General features: G+C 40.6%; 1 protein-coding gene across 2 annotated transcripts in view; it reads left to right on the top strand.

Annotated features, from left to right (window-relative positions):
- The window catches only part of LOC117512165 (troponin C, skeletal muscle), a 29,862-nt gene that overhangs the window by 6,578 nt on the left and 6,632 nt on the right, over positions 1-16,652 (top strand). For both annotated transcript variants that reach the window (XM_034172145.1, XM_034172146.1), the window contains exons 3-5: positions 786-929; positions 5,975-6,089; positions 13,229-13,365. In XM_034172145.1, coding sequence (XP_034028036.1) covers positions 786-929; positions 5,975-6,089; positions 13,229-13,365 — 396 coding nt within the window. The remainder of the gene's footprint in view (positions 1-785; positions 930-5,974; positions 6,090-13,228; positions 13,366-16,652) is intronic.

Here is a 16,652-nt window from a genome sequence, read left to right as displayed (position 1 = left end):
TTTTTTTTGCCAGAGAATTTCTTTCTCTTTGGAATTGTCTCAATTTTCAAAGCACACTGAAATTTCTTGAGGATAGATTTTTTTTGTGTGCACTCATGAATTACAATTAATACAGAGATTATCACATAAACAATTGTTTAATCTGCACAGAAAAATACTTTGTGTACAATAGCTGGTAGAAGAGTTCAATCCATCTTGTGCAAACTGGTTCAGGCAGCCAACTCTACTCACCCCGCTGGATTCACATGGCGTGCATCATATAGTATTATACTGCATGCTCTTTTCATGTGCTGGTAAATAAATGTGTGTCCTGCTCAGTCACACACTGCAAACAAATTGCTGCTTTTCTGCAAATATCAACGCACTGTCAATACTGCGTATGTGCATTTTCAGTTGCCTCACCTCCATCACAGAACTCACCTGGAGGTTCTGACTGCATTATTCAGGACAGAGAATTACATCTTCACTCCACTGTCATCCTTGGTGCTGCGGGGAGTGACATTATCTGCTGCACTTACATAAATAACTAAATGTTTCACATGAGTTTGCTGTTACTCACGCATCCACAGAATGGCGCTGTTGCGCTCTCTTTATATTTTCTCTGTGTGCACTCTGGTTTGTATTAAGTCATTTAATCCACAACTGAAGGTCATCATTTCTAATTGGCTGGTCTCCAATCACAGCCAGTGGCTGAGGGTGACTGGAGGAGATCGAAACAGAAGAAAATGAAGAAGAATTTAGTTTAGTTTCAACTTTTATTTCAACAATGACCTCCTCTGTTCTAGAATTCAAGGCTGCCTTCGACATGTTCGACACAGACGGAGGTGGTGACATCAGCACCAAGGAGCTGGGAACCGTGATGAGGATGTTGGGTCAGAACCCCTCAAGAGAGGAGCTGGATGCCATCATTGAGGAGGTTGATGAGGATGGTGAGCAAGAGGGAGTTCAATAACAAACAGTGTATTATTTTGACTCTTGTGAGGATAACCAAGCAAATTTGTCCCACAGAGCATCATAGATGGTCACAACTGGACCAGTCCAGTTGTTTGAATTGGTGGTGTCATTTTTATTTTAGGTTTCAAATGATTCCCAACATATTAACTCATTTGCCTTTTGCATTACACTGTCATAAGTATAAAGACAGAGTTCAACTGTGATTTAAAAAAAAAAACGTTCTGTTAAGTTTATCTCTTCAATCGAACAATTTAGCTGATTTCACAGTGTTACTGTGTGAACTGAAATAAAGGGAGGGATCATTTCTTTGGGGAAAAAACTTAACTGGAGAAAATAATAAGGGGTGAATTTTGGTTTTGTTACATTATGTGACACCACTTGTTTCTGCCAATGTGTTCTGTTTGAGCCAACAGAAACTTACCTTACAAATATTTTAACATGAAAATGGAAACTGTGCTACAACTTTCTAAGACATGTGGCATAATATCCACAGAAGCACATGCTGACACAAAGACAGGACGATGCAGTGTAATACACTCAGGGGCAGATTAATATGACTACATATTAGACCCTTAAAATCCCCTAAAGTCACAGAACGCAGGTGAAAAGTGGGCAGTAAAAATAATGAAAAAACATTCACTGTCACTTTACTCTTGTTTTATTTATTTATTTATTAACAAATATGTAAAATATCTGTTTTTGAAAAATACATTTAGACAGAAAAATAGCTATTCTTGTTACTCAGAAGGTTGTTGTGTCTGAATGATTTCCTCTTCTACTGTGTGAGTTATAGTGCAGCAGATTAGAGAATATTTACAGGGGAATCTTTCAAATGGTGATACAAGCACCAAATTCAACACAAATAGTCCTGAGACATTACTCTTTTGAAAAAGCAGACTATCCACTCGATTTTTCAATACACAGCCAGGTAGGGGTCAATGAAGAATTACACAGGGATCAAAATTAAAAGATGCTCCAATCATATTGAAAACTATACCACATTATTCATCCAACCATAAAGATTCCAGAAAGGTATAGTTTGGACTATCTTTGACTAAATGTTATGAAGTTATGGGGCAAAAACAGTGACAAAAATCAATTTCAGTTTGTACGGGAGGCCAAAGTTAAAGTTGCTCCAATTTTGGTAAATAGTGAAGCAAATTATTGGTTGAGCTAATAGGATTAATAAATTAAATAGATTTGACCATGTTGAATGTTTACTGTCCAAAGTAAAGGTCAAACAATGTCAACGTCCATTTGATTCTATGGCATATGACATATGTTACCCTGTAACATGATAACTAAGTACGACACATGGTGCAAACTATTCCTTTTTAAAACCCTATTCACTCAACCAATAATTTGCATCACTTTGTACCAAAATTGGAGCAAGTCATGCAGTTGTGAATGTACGTTTATACATACACGTTGGCAAAAAACTACATTTTCTCCAACAGCACAAGCACAAACATTTTATTTTATCATATGAATATAAATTTTATCCATATAAATTTATTTTAAAAACATTTTCAAGATAGAATTATTTTACTTTTTTCTGTGACAGGGCGAGTCAGTCAGTCAGTCAATCAGTCAGTTAAGGGGTCTGGAAAATTTATCTTAGTAACTATGTAAAAACACCTGCATAGACATTTGATGGACGGAGGCTGAGAACCAGTGAACCCCTTGTTTTGGGCCATCTTGGTATCTTAACATGCAAAATAAAATAAAGACATAGAGGCCTGTCAAGTTGCTTGTGAAGAGCCCTTGTTGTTAACTGCAGTGTCTTGGTGGCCACTGGAGGCCGCTGTTGTTTGTTATTCACTGTCAGACTGTTTGGCGAGTCAACAGTTTACATATACCAAAATAAAGTTATACGATAATAAACAATGAAATATTCAGGAAGATTACAGAAATTTGTGGAATTACTTGAAAAAGCTTCTGAATGACTACTTGACATCATTGTCGGCTGATTGGGGAACCTGAGGGCCTCCCTGAAGAACTAAAGCCTTCTTGCCATTCAGTGCATGAATTGAAGAATTAAGACAATTCTGGATCTGCACAAATCTGGTTCCACCTTGACCCATCATGGTACTACAAGCAACTGTGCACTCTGTTATTACAAGCAACAGTGCCCTCCAGTGGCCAACATGACCCTTTGATTGGCAATAAGGCTGCAGCTTGATTTTGCATGCCCCAACACAGGAGGTCCACTTGTCCTCACCTGTGTCTGTCAGCTGCCAAAGTTTCAGAGCCTGCATTAGTTTGTATCAAGTTATTTATGGATTTTTTTGTCACTGACTGACTGAACACATTCATCCTGTGCATATGGCCTTTCACATGCACACAAACCTCTGTTCTACAGTTCCAGCAGAACCTCAGGATCACAAATAAGGAATTAATGAAGCAGTGGAGTCATTGGATAGAAACAGGACATCATCCAGCACAAACACAACAATTCATCACCATGACCTGAAACACTGTCGACCAAGGAGGAAGAAATTAATCCAAAATTGATCTTTAAAAAAATGCACAGGCTCTTGTCCTGTGATCAAATGCAAACTGACTTAACAGACATATAGTCTGATCAAACGGAGCGTGCAATAGAGGAAAATTCAGTTTGAAAGGTTTTTTTTTTGCCAAAGTGTATGATCATACAGATGTGTCACACATCCACACGGTGAGTAACATGAATAAAGCTGCTGTCATGTAAAAAATGTAGCAAACATGAACCTAAGTCTAACATGTAGCTTCTGCGATATAAAATCCTGTTTTATAGGGGGAACACAGTCAGATCATGTAGTTTTAACATAACATGCAACATCTTAAAATCTAACTTCCTCAGTGAACATAACAAAATTATGGAAAGTATTTCCATCCAAGTAAAATGCATTAATGTAGCCAGAAACAATTTTGCTGAGTGAATGTAAATTTATTGGGTCAACATGATGAATTTGCGTTATTATTTAATTACCATGGTTTAGGCCAGTTACATTTGTAAGGGTAAATGTAAAAAAAAACAAAACAAAACACTAAGTCCCTTTGGCCGCTCACTTGTTTGCGCTTGGGGTTTCCACAGCAAATCCAAGGTGGATCTGCATAAACTGTGCTAAGTTGACATGATTAGGTTGACATGTAACTGTAGTATTTTAAAAGTAGTTGTAACTACCCCAATAAATTAAGTAACTCATACTCATATCAAACAAGTTTTAATGGCCCAAGGAAATTAGATCAGTGTGTTACATTTAACCTTACAGGGCAGGGGTGGTGGCCAAGTGGTTAGTGCGCTTGATGTCAGTATGGAAGGTTCCGGGTTCAAACTCCACCCCTGCCACATTTCTCCATGTAACGTGGAGTTGCGTTAGAAAAGGCATCTGGCATAAAACCTGTACCAATTCAACATGCAAATCCACCTGAGGTTTGCTGCACCGACCCTGAACACAAACAAAGGAGCAGCTGAAGGGACCTATTTTTGTTACATTTACCCTTGCAAATCTAGCTGGCCTGAACCACAGTAATGCAAATTCATCATATTGGCCCAACAAATTTACACATAGGTCATTCAGCAAAATTGTTTCTGGTGAAGTTAACACATTTTACTTGGGTGGAAATAACTTACATAATTTTATTATGTTCACTGAGAAACTTATTTTTTGAGTGTATACTGCTGGTCTGAAACTCATAAAATTGACATATTGACTTTAATTAAATTACTTTTGTCAACAGGTTCCACAAAATTGTTTAACATCACTTAAAAGCCAAAAAGATGAAGTTAATTTGACTTAATGGGACTAATATTCTTCAGAATAATAAAGACATGCATTTTAACAAAAGTGAAGACCATAAGTTAAAAAGTTAAACACTTAACATGCTCTCTCCGCTCTATGCACTCAAATTGTCTTCTCAGCACCAGGACCAAGCTCAGCACTGTGGGTGATCAGGTCTTCTGTGGATTACTCTTCCCAACTACCTGAGGGCACCACAAACCATGGAGAGTTTTTTTTAAAAAGGGCTTAAAACCTTTCTTTTTAGCAAATGCTATAACTTCTAATTAACTTCACTTTTTTTAATCTTTCCTCATATTTTTATGGTGTCTTACATTAGTTTTATGTGATTTGGAACTATGTTTTTATTCTTGTAGCACTTTGAGATTATTATTATTATTATTATTATTATTATTATTACAATTATTAAAAATAGATATCATGCCAAGCTCTTTTCTTTCTTTCTTTCTTTCTTTCTTGTATATACTTGTGGCTGGAATGAATTCACCATGTAAGGAAACATAGAAAATGACACTTCATTTATGTCTGTATGACACATAGTGGGGCAAATATATGATGTGCACATTTTATTGATTGATATATAAATTTTAAAATGTTAATAGATATCATGCCAAGTTCAGTTTTTCCCCTGAGGATAACAAATAGCAATATCCAAGATGGTCACTATGCCATTCTGCAATCTTTAATAAACCAATAAATAGAAAAATGAATTTATTAATTAAATATTTTTTTTAAATAAAATAAAAAGATTACTATATTTCATACAGACACAAATTAAGTGGAGTTTTGTTTTTTCACATGTTGAATGTGAGAAACAATGTGTGTGGTTGGTGCTAAACCATAAAACACAGACAATCATTTCACATATCTGCCCCAATATAAAGTACATCTCGCTTGTTTTGAGTGAAGGGACTAATACTTCAAAATAGCCAATGATAATTACTTATAATATAATGTAAACGGTTGATGAATGTTCTCATCCATCCAGAAATCCGATATCTGGACATTTACTCCAGCAACAAGACTTCATGTCTTGACAGTAGAACTGAGCAAACCACGCCTAAGCTCCGCCTATAGGCCCCGATTGGAGCTCTGTAGAAATCAAAAAACACTGTCCATTGATGATGATATGAAATTTGGAAAATAGAATGTGGAGGCAGGAGTTAGACTGCACTGCACTTGTATTTGCAGCTTCTTCTGTCTTTCTGCTTCCTCTGTCATGTGTTGTCTTTCCTCAGGCAGCGGTACCATCGACTTTGAGGAGTTCTTGGTCATGATGGTGCAACAGCTAAAGGAGGACCAGGCTGGAAAAAGCGAAGAAGAGCTGTCAGAGTGCTTTCGCATTTTTGACAAGTATGACAGTCAAAGAGAGAACCCAGCACACACTGCATGCTTCTCCACTCTCATTTCAGATTACTTTGCTTCACTGAAATTCCACATGAGTAACTGTGGTACTGAATAGTGAAGAATATTAGCGTTACTTTGAACATTGTTGCATTAAAACAATTTATCAAATCAGGGGACCAGCATAGGAATGTCAGTATTTTATGGCACCAAATTGGACAGTTGGCTGCTGAGCTGCTTTGTGGACTAATCAATGCAAATTTACTACAATAATCATTCCATTTTTTTTAAATGGCTGAGTTGTCTGAATTTTTAGAGTTATGCAATAACTGAAATGAACTTTTGATGTTTTATCAGATGACTCGTCAAAGAAACAAAGGGAGATTAACACACACTCCTGGCTGTAAAACCAACCAACTGTTCAAATATGTTCTAATTCCCATGATGATGATGTGATTTCATTGTACAGTAATTGCCCTCAAACTGCAGTCTGCTTTATGGGTTCTTTTTCATCATTTATTTTTAAGTCTAATTTGCTGTGATAGTTAAAATAATAAAAATAATAAAAAACTTTGTCAGTGTTCCAATACAGTCATGCCCATAAGTGTTTGGACAATAACAGAATATTTGGATTTTTAGTTTTGTACACCACCACAGTGCAGTTGAACGTGTGCGTAAACAATCAATATGTGCTTGTAGGGTAGAGTCTCAGTTTTAATTCAAGTGGTTTCCAAAAAAAGTGTCATTCACTATTGAAGAATTAAACATTTGTACATATGACATAATGTTTTGAGCCTTCCCTTGTTTTTCACTAGGGGTCGCTACAGCATGTCCAAGGTGGATCTGCATGTTGGTTTGGCACAAGTTTTACACCTGATGTCCTTACTAGAGGTGGGCGGATCGATCCTAATATCGATAATATCGATACCAATGCTGGTATTGATAGTGAACGATCCTCGTGTAAAAAGCTTGATACTCAAGCTTTTTGTTGTATGGCTGGGGGGCCTGGCTGCCTTTTTGTTTCTGTCTTTTGTTTTTCCTTCCAGGTGGCTTGCATTTGGGACTGAGTGGCTGTGTTGCTGAGGTTATCAGGACCTCACCCTGATCACCTGCGGCTCGTCAGGACTCACAGCTGAGGTGCATCTATATGGATTGGAACATGGTGGCATTTAAGACTGGAGTATACAGTGTGTATTTGCCAGAGACTCGACCTTGTGACCAGACGGGTGAGATCGTCGTCTCGGGAGCCATCTCATCATCAGTGGATGCAGAGAACGTCCAGGGTTTGATGCACGGTCTGTGAAAGAGGAGGGGGTGAGGTCTCACGCTCGTCAGCACACTTCCTGAGGTACGTTAGATTTTGTGACTAACATTTATACAGTCAGTAAATGTGGTGTCCCTCACACCTTTATTATATTGAGCTGTATGTTAGTCATGTATCGGCTTCCACTGCAGTGGAGTTTTGTGAACTGGATGTTCCATGCCTGCAGGTTGGGAAGCTGATTAGTAATCAAGCCAGGAAGTGTTTGCTGTTTGTACACCTTTAAGTGTTCTCTCTGTGTGTAGAGTGTGGACTCACATAATGGTTCCTTCTTTCACAGACTCGGTTTGTTGCGGCCACCTGGGGGGTGTCGGTGGGGTCCTTGGGTCCGAACAGCTTCTGGCTCCGGACCGTTAGCGCTGCTGGGAGCGCACCACGCCAGACCGCACTTTCTTTTGTTGTATTTTGTATCACTGTTATGTATTAAATTCAGTTAGCCTTTGTACCGTGCTCTGCTTATTTCATACTGGGTCCTTCAAACGCTGGTCGGTTCTCCGAGCTGCGTCCGACACATAACAGTAGTCTCTGGCCAAACATCACGGACCCAGCGGTAGCAGAGACGGTAACGCGCCGGGAAGGCGGCAGCAGACGTTCAGTAGTTATCCGGATCAGTTGCGGGTGCTCTCCGCCCGGATGGTGCGTGTTTGAGACCCATTACTGAATACTGATTTGTGCTCTCTTGCAGCCGTGTTCCTGTGTTTGTGCCTTATCCGTGGGTCGTGGTGGCGACAGCTTCGCGTCACGCTCCGACCGGATAAGAGGTTTAAACGGGAGCTGCAAGAGTGTGTCTGTAATGGGTGGCACGGGTCGCTGAGCTTCCTGTGTTACAGTTGTAGCCCCGTTTCCCCGGATAAAGATAATTACTGCGTCTGTTGTATCAGCTCCGGCATTATTTAGTTGAGCACATTTTGGTTGTGTGTTGCACACAGCTGCGCACGGAGATGCAGCTCGTTTGTTTTTTGTCACCAAAGGGGTTTTTTCATTTTTAGCACTTTGGCTCCCTCTTTTGGTGACTGAGTCACATTACCGTCAAGCTCTTAAGTTGGAACAGGTGTGTTCCATTTGTTGGAGCTTGACGGTATAAATCACTTATTTGTTTTGTGTTAGTTCATTTTGTGTGTTTGTGTGGGTGTTTTTTGAGTTGGTTTTTGTGTGGGATTTTATTTTTTGTTTTTCACTATTTAGTGTCTGGGGTCGTGACCCTGCAGTTCTGTCAAAAAAAAAAAAAAAAAAAAGGACCCAAACAACTGTATGTTGGTCTGTTAGTCTTTCTTTTTATTTCTTTTTGTTTCACCTCCCCAGGGTTTGATGGGACGGTCCCCTGGGGGGGTGATGGGGTGGTACTCGGGTTTTTTTTTCTTTTTTTTTTGTTTGCTTTTGTTATGCCCTCTCTTCTCCTCTGACTCCAGCCGGGTGAGCCGTAGTGTCGGCATTGCTGGAGGGGTGCAGTTTGGTTGTGCTGGGCAGTTCCCAGGTAGCCTCTGCACCCGGGAGGGGGGGGGGGGTTTGGGGTGTTTTCTTTTTCTTCCCTCTCTTCTCCTCTGGCTCCAGCTGGGTGAGCCGTAGTGTCGGCGTTGCTGGAGTGGTGCAGTGTGGTTATACTGGGCGTTTCCCAGGTAACCTCTGCACCTGGGGGGGGGAGGGGTGTTTTTTGATTCCCTGTTCCACCTCCGGCTTCAGCACGCCTTTGGCCGTCTGCCATTGCCGTGGCTGAGGTTTGGGGCAGTGGGATATACCCGCAGCTAGTGGCTGGTGTAGAAGTCGGAGGAGTGGCGCCGTTTTGTGCCGTTTGCCATAACCGCTGTTCCACTCCTCCCGGTTGGCTTCTGGGGTATAGTCACGGTTGGTGACACTGGACGTGCTTCCAGTTTCCACTGCGCCAAGGGGGTGGGGTTGGGGTTGTTTTGTTTGTATGTTTTTTTTTTTTCCTCTCTTCTTGTTTTTCCCCCCAGTTTCCGCCCTCAGGGTTTGACTGTGGTGTCCTCTGGGGGGGAAAGGGCTGTGGGTCCATCTAGCCATAGACAGCCGGGGCTGGGTCCGTTGGTCATGAGGGGAGGCGTCTCCTGGGGTTGACGAGTGGTCCTCTGGGAGGCGCTGGGAGTCCCCGTGGGTGACGTTGGATCCCAGAGGGACCTCGGCTGTGGTTATTACTCCTGGAGCTGGCGGGAAGTCCTCTGGGGGGTGTTGGTCCCTACATGTCGTTTGGGGGGGGGGGGGTGTTTTCGCATTTTTATTTGTAAGCTTAAGTTTGGGGTTTTTTCTTTTCTCCTCTTCCCGGGGTTTGATGGGACGGTCCCCTGGGGAGGGGGGGTGTTTTGGTTGTTTGTGTTTGTCTTTTTTGTTTTATGACTAATGACCGCACATGGTTGGATAAAGGCTGACCGCACAGGTTTAAGAACTCCTGGCCACACCTGTGCTAAGTGACTGACTGAAACAAAGGCAAGGATGCAGCCAGAGGTGAGGACATCAACCATTCTGTTGGAAGAGGAATGCAGATGCGGTTTCCAGCCATGGTCCCTGGAGGGGGGTGTTTCTCCTGGGCCAGGTTTGTGTGGTCGCCGGGAGGCTTCCCGTGAGGGTGGGGTACTGTTGTATGGCTGGGGGGCCTGGCTGCCTTTTTGTTTCTGTCTTTTGTTTTTCCTTCCAGGTGGCTTGCATTTGGGACTGAGTGGCTGTGTTGCTGAGGTTATCAGGACCTCACCCTGATCACCTGCGGCTTGTCAGGACTCACAGCTGAAGTGCATCTATATGGATTGGAACATGGTGGCATTTAAGACTGGAGTATACAGTGTGTATTTGCCAGAGACTTGACCTTGTGACCAGACGGGTGAGATCGTCGTCTCGGGAGCCATCTCATCATCAGTGGATGCAGAGAACGTCCAGGGTTTGATGCACGGTCTGTGAAAGAGGAGGGGGTGAGGTCTCACGCTCGTCAGCACACTTCCTGAGGTACATTAGATTTTGTGACTAACATTTATACAGTCAGTAAATGTGGTGTCCCTCACACCTTTATTATATTGAGCTGTATGTTAGTCATGTATCGGCTTCCACTGCAGTGGAGTTTTGTGAACTGGATGTTCCATGCCTGCAGGTTGGGAAGCTGATTAGTAATCAAGCCAGGAAGTGTTTGCTGTTTGTACACCTTTAAGTGTTCTCTCTGTGTGTAGAGTGTGGACTCACATAATGGTTCCTTCTTTCACAGACTCGGTTTGTTGCGGCCACCTGGGGGGTGTCGGTGGGGTCCTTGGGTCCGAACAGCTTCTGGCTCCGGACCGTTAGCGCTGCTGGGAGCGCACCACGCCAGACCGCACTTTCTTTTGTTGTATTTTGTATCACTGTTATGTATTAAATTCAGTTAGCCTTTGTACCGTGCTCTGCTTATTTCATACTGGGTCCTTCAAACGCTGGTCGGTTCTCCGAGCTGCGTCCGACACATAACACTTTTTTTTCTCTCCCGCACGCACTGACTGCTGCGAAAGCAGATTCATCAAAGTCTACTCTCTGTCTGTAAGAGCAGCACTGTGCTGTGTCACACAACACAGAGCAGTGCACCCTTGTATTGTGGTTTGTCAGCCCTCTACCTCAGGAGATTTTGTTTTAAGTTGTGTTGAGTGATATTTTTTAAACAAAAATGTTGATTGTGATAGTAAAGTATTTTCATGTCACTTACAATGTTTGGCAAAATTCTATCGTAGGTCTTTTGGATCCTTTGGATCTATGAAGCTTAAATATGAAAAAGTATTGGTATTGATATCGGCGATACTGGGCCTGTATTTACTTGGTATCGGATCAATACCAAAATTCCTGGTATCGCCCACCTCTAGTCCTTACTGACAGAATTCCACATTAAATGGAGAAATGTGGTAGGGGTGGGGTTTGAACCAGGAACCTTCCTCACTGAAACCAAGCACACTAACCCCTTTTGCCCCCACCCCTGCCAATTTGACAAACTAAATATAAGAATTGCTTTCAGTACAATCCATCACTTTTACAACCAGTCTGACTTTTAGACAAGTCAGAGGTGCTTGGTGTGGCAGTGGGGCCCTGCATGGCTACACGTATGTGGCACTGCTGCAACTCACCACGATCATTCACATAATCGCCTATATTTTTATCGTTCACACTCTGCACATAGATTCAACGGCTTCCCCACGTACATATGCACATTCATATAACTCACATCTTCTCTATATACCTAATAACCCGTATAAAATCCTGAATAGTTCTGTGCTCACTGCAGTCATACTGCAATAATATAATCAGACAGGGGTCACTACACCATGAAGCTGTGTAATCACTGATGCAGGAGACCAAAGTTGCCCTCTGCACATTTGACCTTGTCACAGTCACAGAGGCCTATCTTTATCTTTATCTTTATTTATTTATTTGACAGGGACAATGCAATCAAACATAGTTACAAAACAAACTTTGCAGCTGATGCGATGCACACAGAGTATAGCTACTGCTAGTTTTCAACTCCTGTCCCTGGTTGAGCTTTTCTACACTAACAAGATATTATCTAAAATACAAATTCATTTACATAAAAACATTTCATCTATAAATAACAGTTCAAAAACAGTTCAGAAGTTCATCACTCACACATCTCATTCATTCATACTCTCACACATGGGTGTAATTTTGGTTTATTTTAAGCCAAGATTTAAGTTTGGATGAGAACAATTTAAACTCGCTGATGGACTATACATCCTTCAAAGTTGGCTGACTGTCTTGGTGGCTTCCCTCACTTGTGTCCCTTCTTGCATGGTCACTCAGTTTTTGAGAACTGCCTACTCTAGATAGATTCACCATATGGCACCAAGATGTTTCTATTTCTTTGTGGTGGTTGATGTAAATGAAGCCCAAGACATAATTCACTGTCTTTAAAAGTGCTGATTTTTGTCCACAACTGTCCTCATATTTAGTTTGTCCAATTTGCTTATGGGATCTGAAAATGAAGGGAGTATATGTAAAAATGGGAATAATTCCTAAATGTTAATGTAATGCTTTTATTAATCCATTTAAATTAAAGCTGAAAGTCTACACTATAAACATATGCTCCATTGTGGTGGTGCACAGAGGCACAATGACAAAAACCTGTCACTGTCCAACTACTTATGGACCTGGCTGTAGGTTCAAGAAGCTTCTAAATATCCTCAATAAATATAAATGGTCAAATATGTGGCCACTTTTCACATTAACAAATATATAATTTTTTTTATGAAACTCTTCTACAATTTATAAGAAAATTGAGTTGAATTAAATCAGGCCCTGACAGTATTTTTAATTATTTGCTTATTTTATTATTATTATTGGCAACTTGCAGTACACTGAGCAGAAGACCTACAAATGACATTTTATGTTGTCGCACTAATTAAGTTAAATGAAAATACATCAAACCGTGCAATCAGAATTCTCTGGTGCCTGAAGCTTTTGCACAATACTGTATGAACCTAATCATATGGTTAGACTGTATTTAGAGTCTGGATACTCAAAGACGAGGAGCATTACTTTCAGCACATGTAAATACATTTTAGTTATCACCAAACAAATTCACTGTGTGGAAAGACAAATCTTTCCTTTTACAAAGGCAAAAATCATCACTTTTTTTCCAAAAACAGAGAGATGGCTGATCCTGTAAAAGATAGAAATCAACATAATTAATGCAAGTTAAAGCGCACAAACAAGCACAAACTCATTTTAGCTGTATAACTGTGGCACAGGTTTAGCTGCACTTTTTAAGGAATTTCTTTTTTCTGTGTTAGTACTGATGTCCAAGAAAATAGGCCGGTCAGAGGTCAAGTTTTGCACCATTATTTTTTTGTCACAGGAATGGAGATGGTTTTATCGACAGGGAGGAATTTGGAGACATCATCCGTCTTACTGGAGAACAGCTCACAGACAAGGACATCGATGAGATATTTGGAGATTCGGATACAAACAAAGATGGAAAGATTGACTTTGATGGTACGATTAATTTACAAATTATATTACAAATAAGAGATTTGTCCTGAAGGACCTGTTGCTCCCTCTGAGTTGGTGCTGTACAGCAAGTGGCAGGTATTTGGACACTTAATGATATTAGAATCTTCCCTAATTTGACTAAAAAAAAAAAAAAATAGGCCAAGGCCTGCAGCCTCAGAACTGAAAAAGTTGTGAAATAACCTTATATACCAAATATGTTGGGTCTGCGATGATTTGGTGTTAAGTAATCACCCAGCCAAGGACATGCATAGAGAACTCGTATCTATAGCTCCTGCTCCCCGGTATTACATGTCATCACATCCACCACATTACAGAACCATCTTGGGTCCTAGATTGCAACCAACGAGGCAGATAACTGATCCATGTTCCCTCACAATGTAAGTGACACTGATCTGAGCCTCCCCAAGTAACTGCTCATTTGACAAAAAGTCATTCCAGGTTTACCCAAGGATCCTCTGAAGAGACCTAGTAGTAGTAGTAGTAAAGACATCTAGTTATCACTTTAGGCCACTAGTTAGCATCCACATCTCACAACCCTGCAATAACACAGGAATCAACACAGCCCTAAAGACTTGGAGTGTTGTTTCCCTGCAAAGGTATCAGCAACACCTCTGTCCAGCATTCTCGTGATGCCATAAAATCTTCCAAAGCTTCTCTTGAGCTCAAAGGCCATGGCAAGAATGCCACTGCCAAGATAAGCGAGTGGCTTTACAAGTTCGACACTTTGACTTCATACTGTACTCTTATGATGGTCAAGTCCACAAACTCACTGGAAGCCCACATCAATCAATCAATCAATTTTATTTATATAGCGCCAAATCACAACAAACAGTTGCCCCAAGGCGCTTTATATTGTAAGGGAAGGCCATACAATAATTACGTAAAAACCCCAATGGTCAAAACGACCCCCCTGTGAGCAAGCACTTGGCGACAGTGGGAAGGAAAAACTCCCTTTTAACAGGAAGAAACCTCCAGCAGAACCAGGCTCAGGGAGGGGCAGTCTTCTGCTGGGACTGGTTGGGGCTGAGGGAGAGAACCAGGAAAAAGACATGCTGTGGAGGGGAGCAGAGATCAATCACTAATGATTAAATGCAGAGTGGTGCATACACTCTGATATGCTCTCTCCTTCTAGTCCCCGTCAGTACTCTAGCTGCAGCATTTTGAATTAACTGAAGGCTTTTCAGGGAACTTTTAGGACAACCTGATAATAATGAATTACAATAGTCCAGCCTAGAGGAAATAAATGCATGAATTAGTTTTTCAGCATCACTCTGAGACAAGACCTTTCTAATTTTAGAGATATTGCGTAAATGCAAAAAAGCAGTCTTACATATTTCTTTAATATGCGCTTTGAATGACATATCCTGATCAAAAATGACTCCAAGATTTCTCACAGTATTACTAGAGGTCAGGGTAATGCCATCCAGAGTAAGGATCTGGTTAGACACCATGTTTCTAAGATTTATGGGGCCAAGTACAATAACTTCAGTTTTATCTGAGTTTAAAAGCAGGAAATTAGAGGTCATCCATGTCCTTATGTCTGTAAGACAATCCTGCAGTTTAGCTAATTGGTGTGTGTCCTCTGGCTTCATGGATAGATAAAGCTGGGTATCATCTGCGTAACAATGAAAATTTAAGCAATGCCGGTTAATAATACTGCCTAAGGGAAGCATGTATAAAGTGAATAAAATTGGTCCTAGCACAGAACCTTGTGGAACTCCATAATTAACCTTAGTCTGTGAAGAAGATTCCCCATTTACATGAACAAATTGTAATCTATTAGATAAATATGATTCAAACCACCGCAGCGCAGTGCCTTTAATACCTATGGCATGCTCTAATCTCTGTAATAAAATTTTATGGTCAACAGTATCAAAAGCAGCACTGAGGTCTAACAGAACCAGCACAGAGATGAGTCCACTGTCTGAGGCCATAAGAAGATCATTTGTAACCTTCACTAATGCTGTTTCTGTACTATGATGAATTCTAAAACCTGACTGAAACTCTTCAAATAGACCATTCCTCTGCAGATGATCAGTTAGCTGTTTTACAACTACCCTTTCAAGAATTTTTGAGAGAAAAGGAAGGTTGGAGATTGGCCTATAATTAGCTAAGATAGCTGGGTCAAGTGATGGCTTTTTAAGTAATGGTTTAATTACTGCCACCTTAAAAGCCTGTGGTACATAGCCAACTAATAAAGATAGATTGATCATATTTAAGATCGAAGCATTAAATAATGGTAGGGCTTCCTTGAGCAGCCTGGTAGGAATGGGGTCTAATAGACATGTTGATGGTTTGGATGAAGTAACTAATGAAAATAACTCAGAACAATCTGAGAGAAAGAGTCTAACCAAATACCGGCATCACTGAAAGCAGCCAAAGATAACGATACGTCTTTGGGATGGTTATGAGTAATTTTTTCTCTAATAGTTAAAATTTTATTAGCAAAGAAAGTCATGAAGTCATTACTAGTTAAAGTTAAAGGAATACTCGGCTCAATAGAGCTCTGACTCTTTGTCAGCCTGGCTACAGTGCTGAAAAGAAACCTGGGGTTGTTCTTATTTTCTTCAATTAGTGATGAGTAGTAAGATGTCCTAGCTTTACGGAGGGCTTTTTTATAGAGCAACAGACTCTTTTTCCAGGCTAAGTGAAGATCTTCTAAATTAGTGAGACGCCATTTCCTCTCCAACTTACGGGTTATCTGCTTTAAGCTGCGAGTTTGTGAGTTATACCACGGAGTCAGGCACTTCTGATTTAAAGCTCTCTTTTTCAGAGGAGCTACAGCATCCAAAGTTGTCTTCAATGAGGATGTAAAACTATTGACGAGATACTCTATCTCACTTACAGAGTTTAGGTAGCTACTCTGCACTGTGTTGGTATATGGCATTGGAGAACATAAAGAAGGAATCATATCCTTAAACCTAGTTACAGCGCTTTCTGAAAGACTTCTAGTGTAATGAAACTTATTCCCCACTGCTGGGTAGTCCATCAGAGTAAATGTAAATGTTATTAAGAAATGATCAGACAGAAGGGAGTTTTCAGGGAATACTGTTAAGTCTTCACTTTCCATACCATAAGTCAGAACAAGATCTAAGATATGATTAAAGTGGTGGGTGGACTCATTTAGTTTTTGAGCAAAGCCAATTGAGTCTAATAATAGATTAAATGCAGTGTTGAGGCTGTCATTCTCAGCATCTGTGTGGATGTTAAAATCGCCCACTATAATTATCTTATCTGAGCTAAGCACTAAGTCAGACAAAAGGTCTGAA

This window comes from Thalassophryne amazonica, chromosome 6 (assembly GCF_902500255.1).
Source record: "Thalassophryne amazonica chromosome 6, fThaAma1.1, whole genome shotgun sequence".
In the NCBI taxonomy this organism is placed as follows: Eukaryota; Metazoa; Chordata; class Actinopteri; order Batrachoidiformes; family Batrachoididae; genus Thalassophryne; species Thalassophryne amazonica.
Note: the sequence above shows the minus strand (reverse complement) of the source record. Positions and strands in the feature narration are given on the sequence as shown.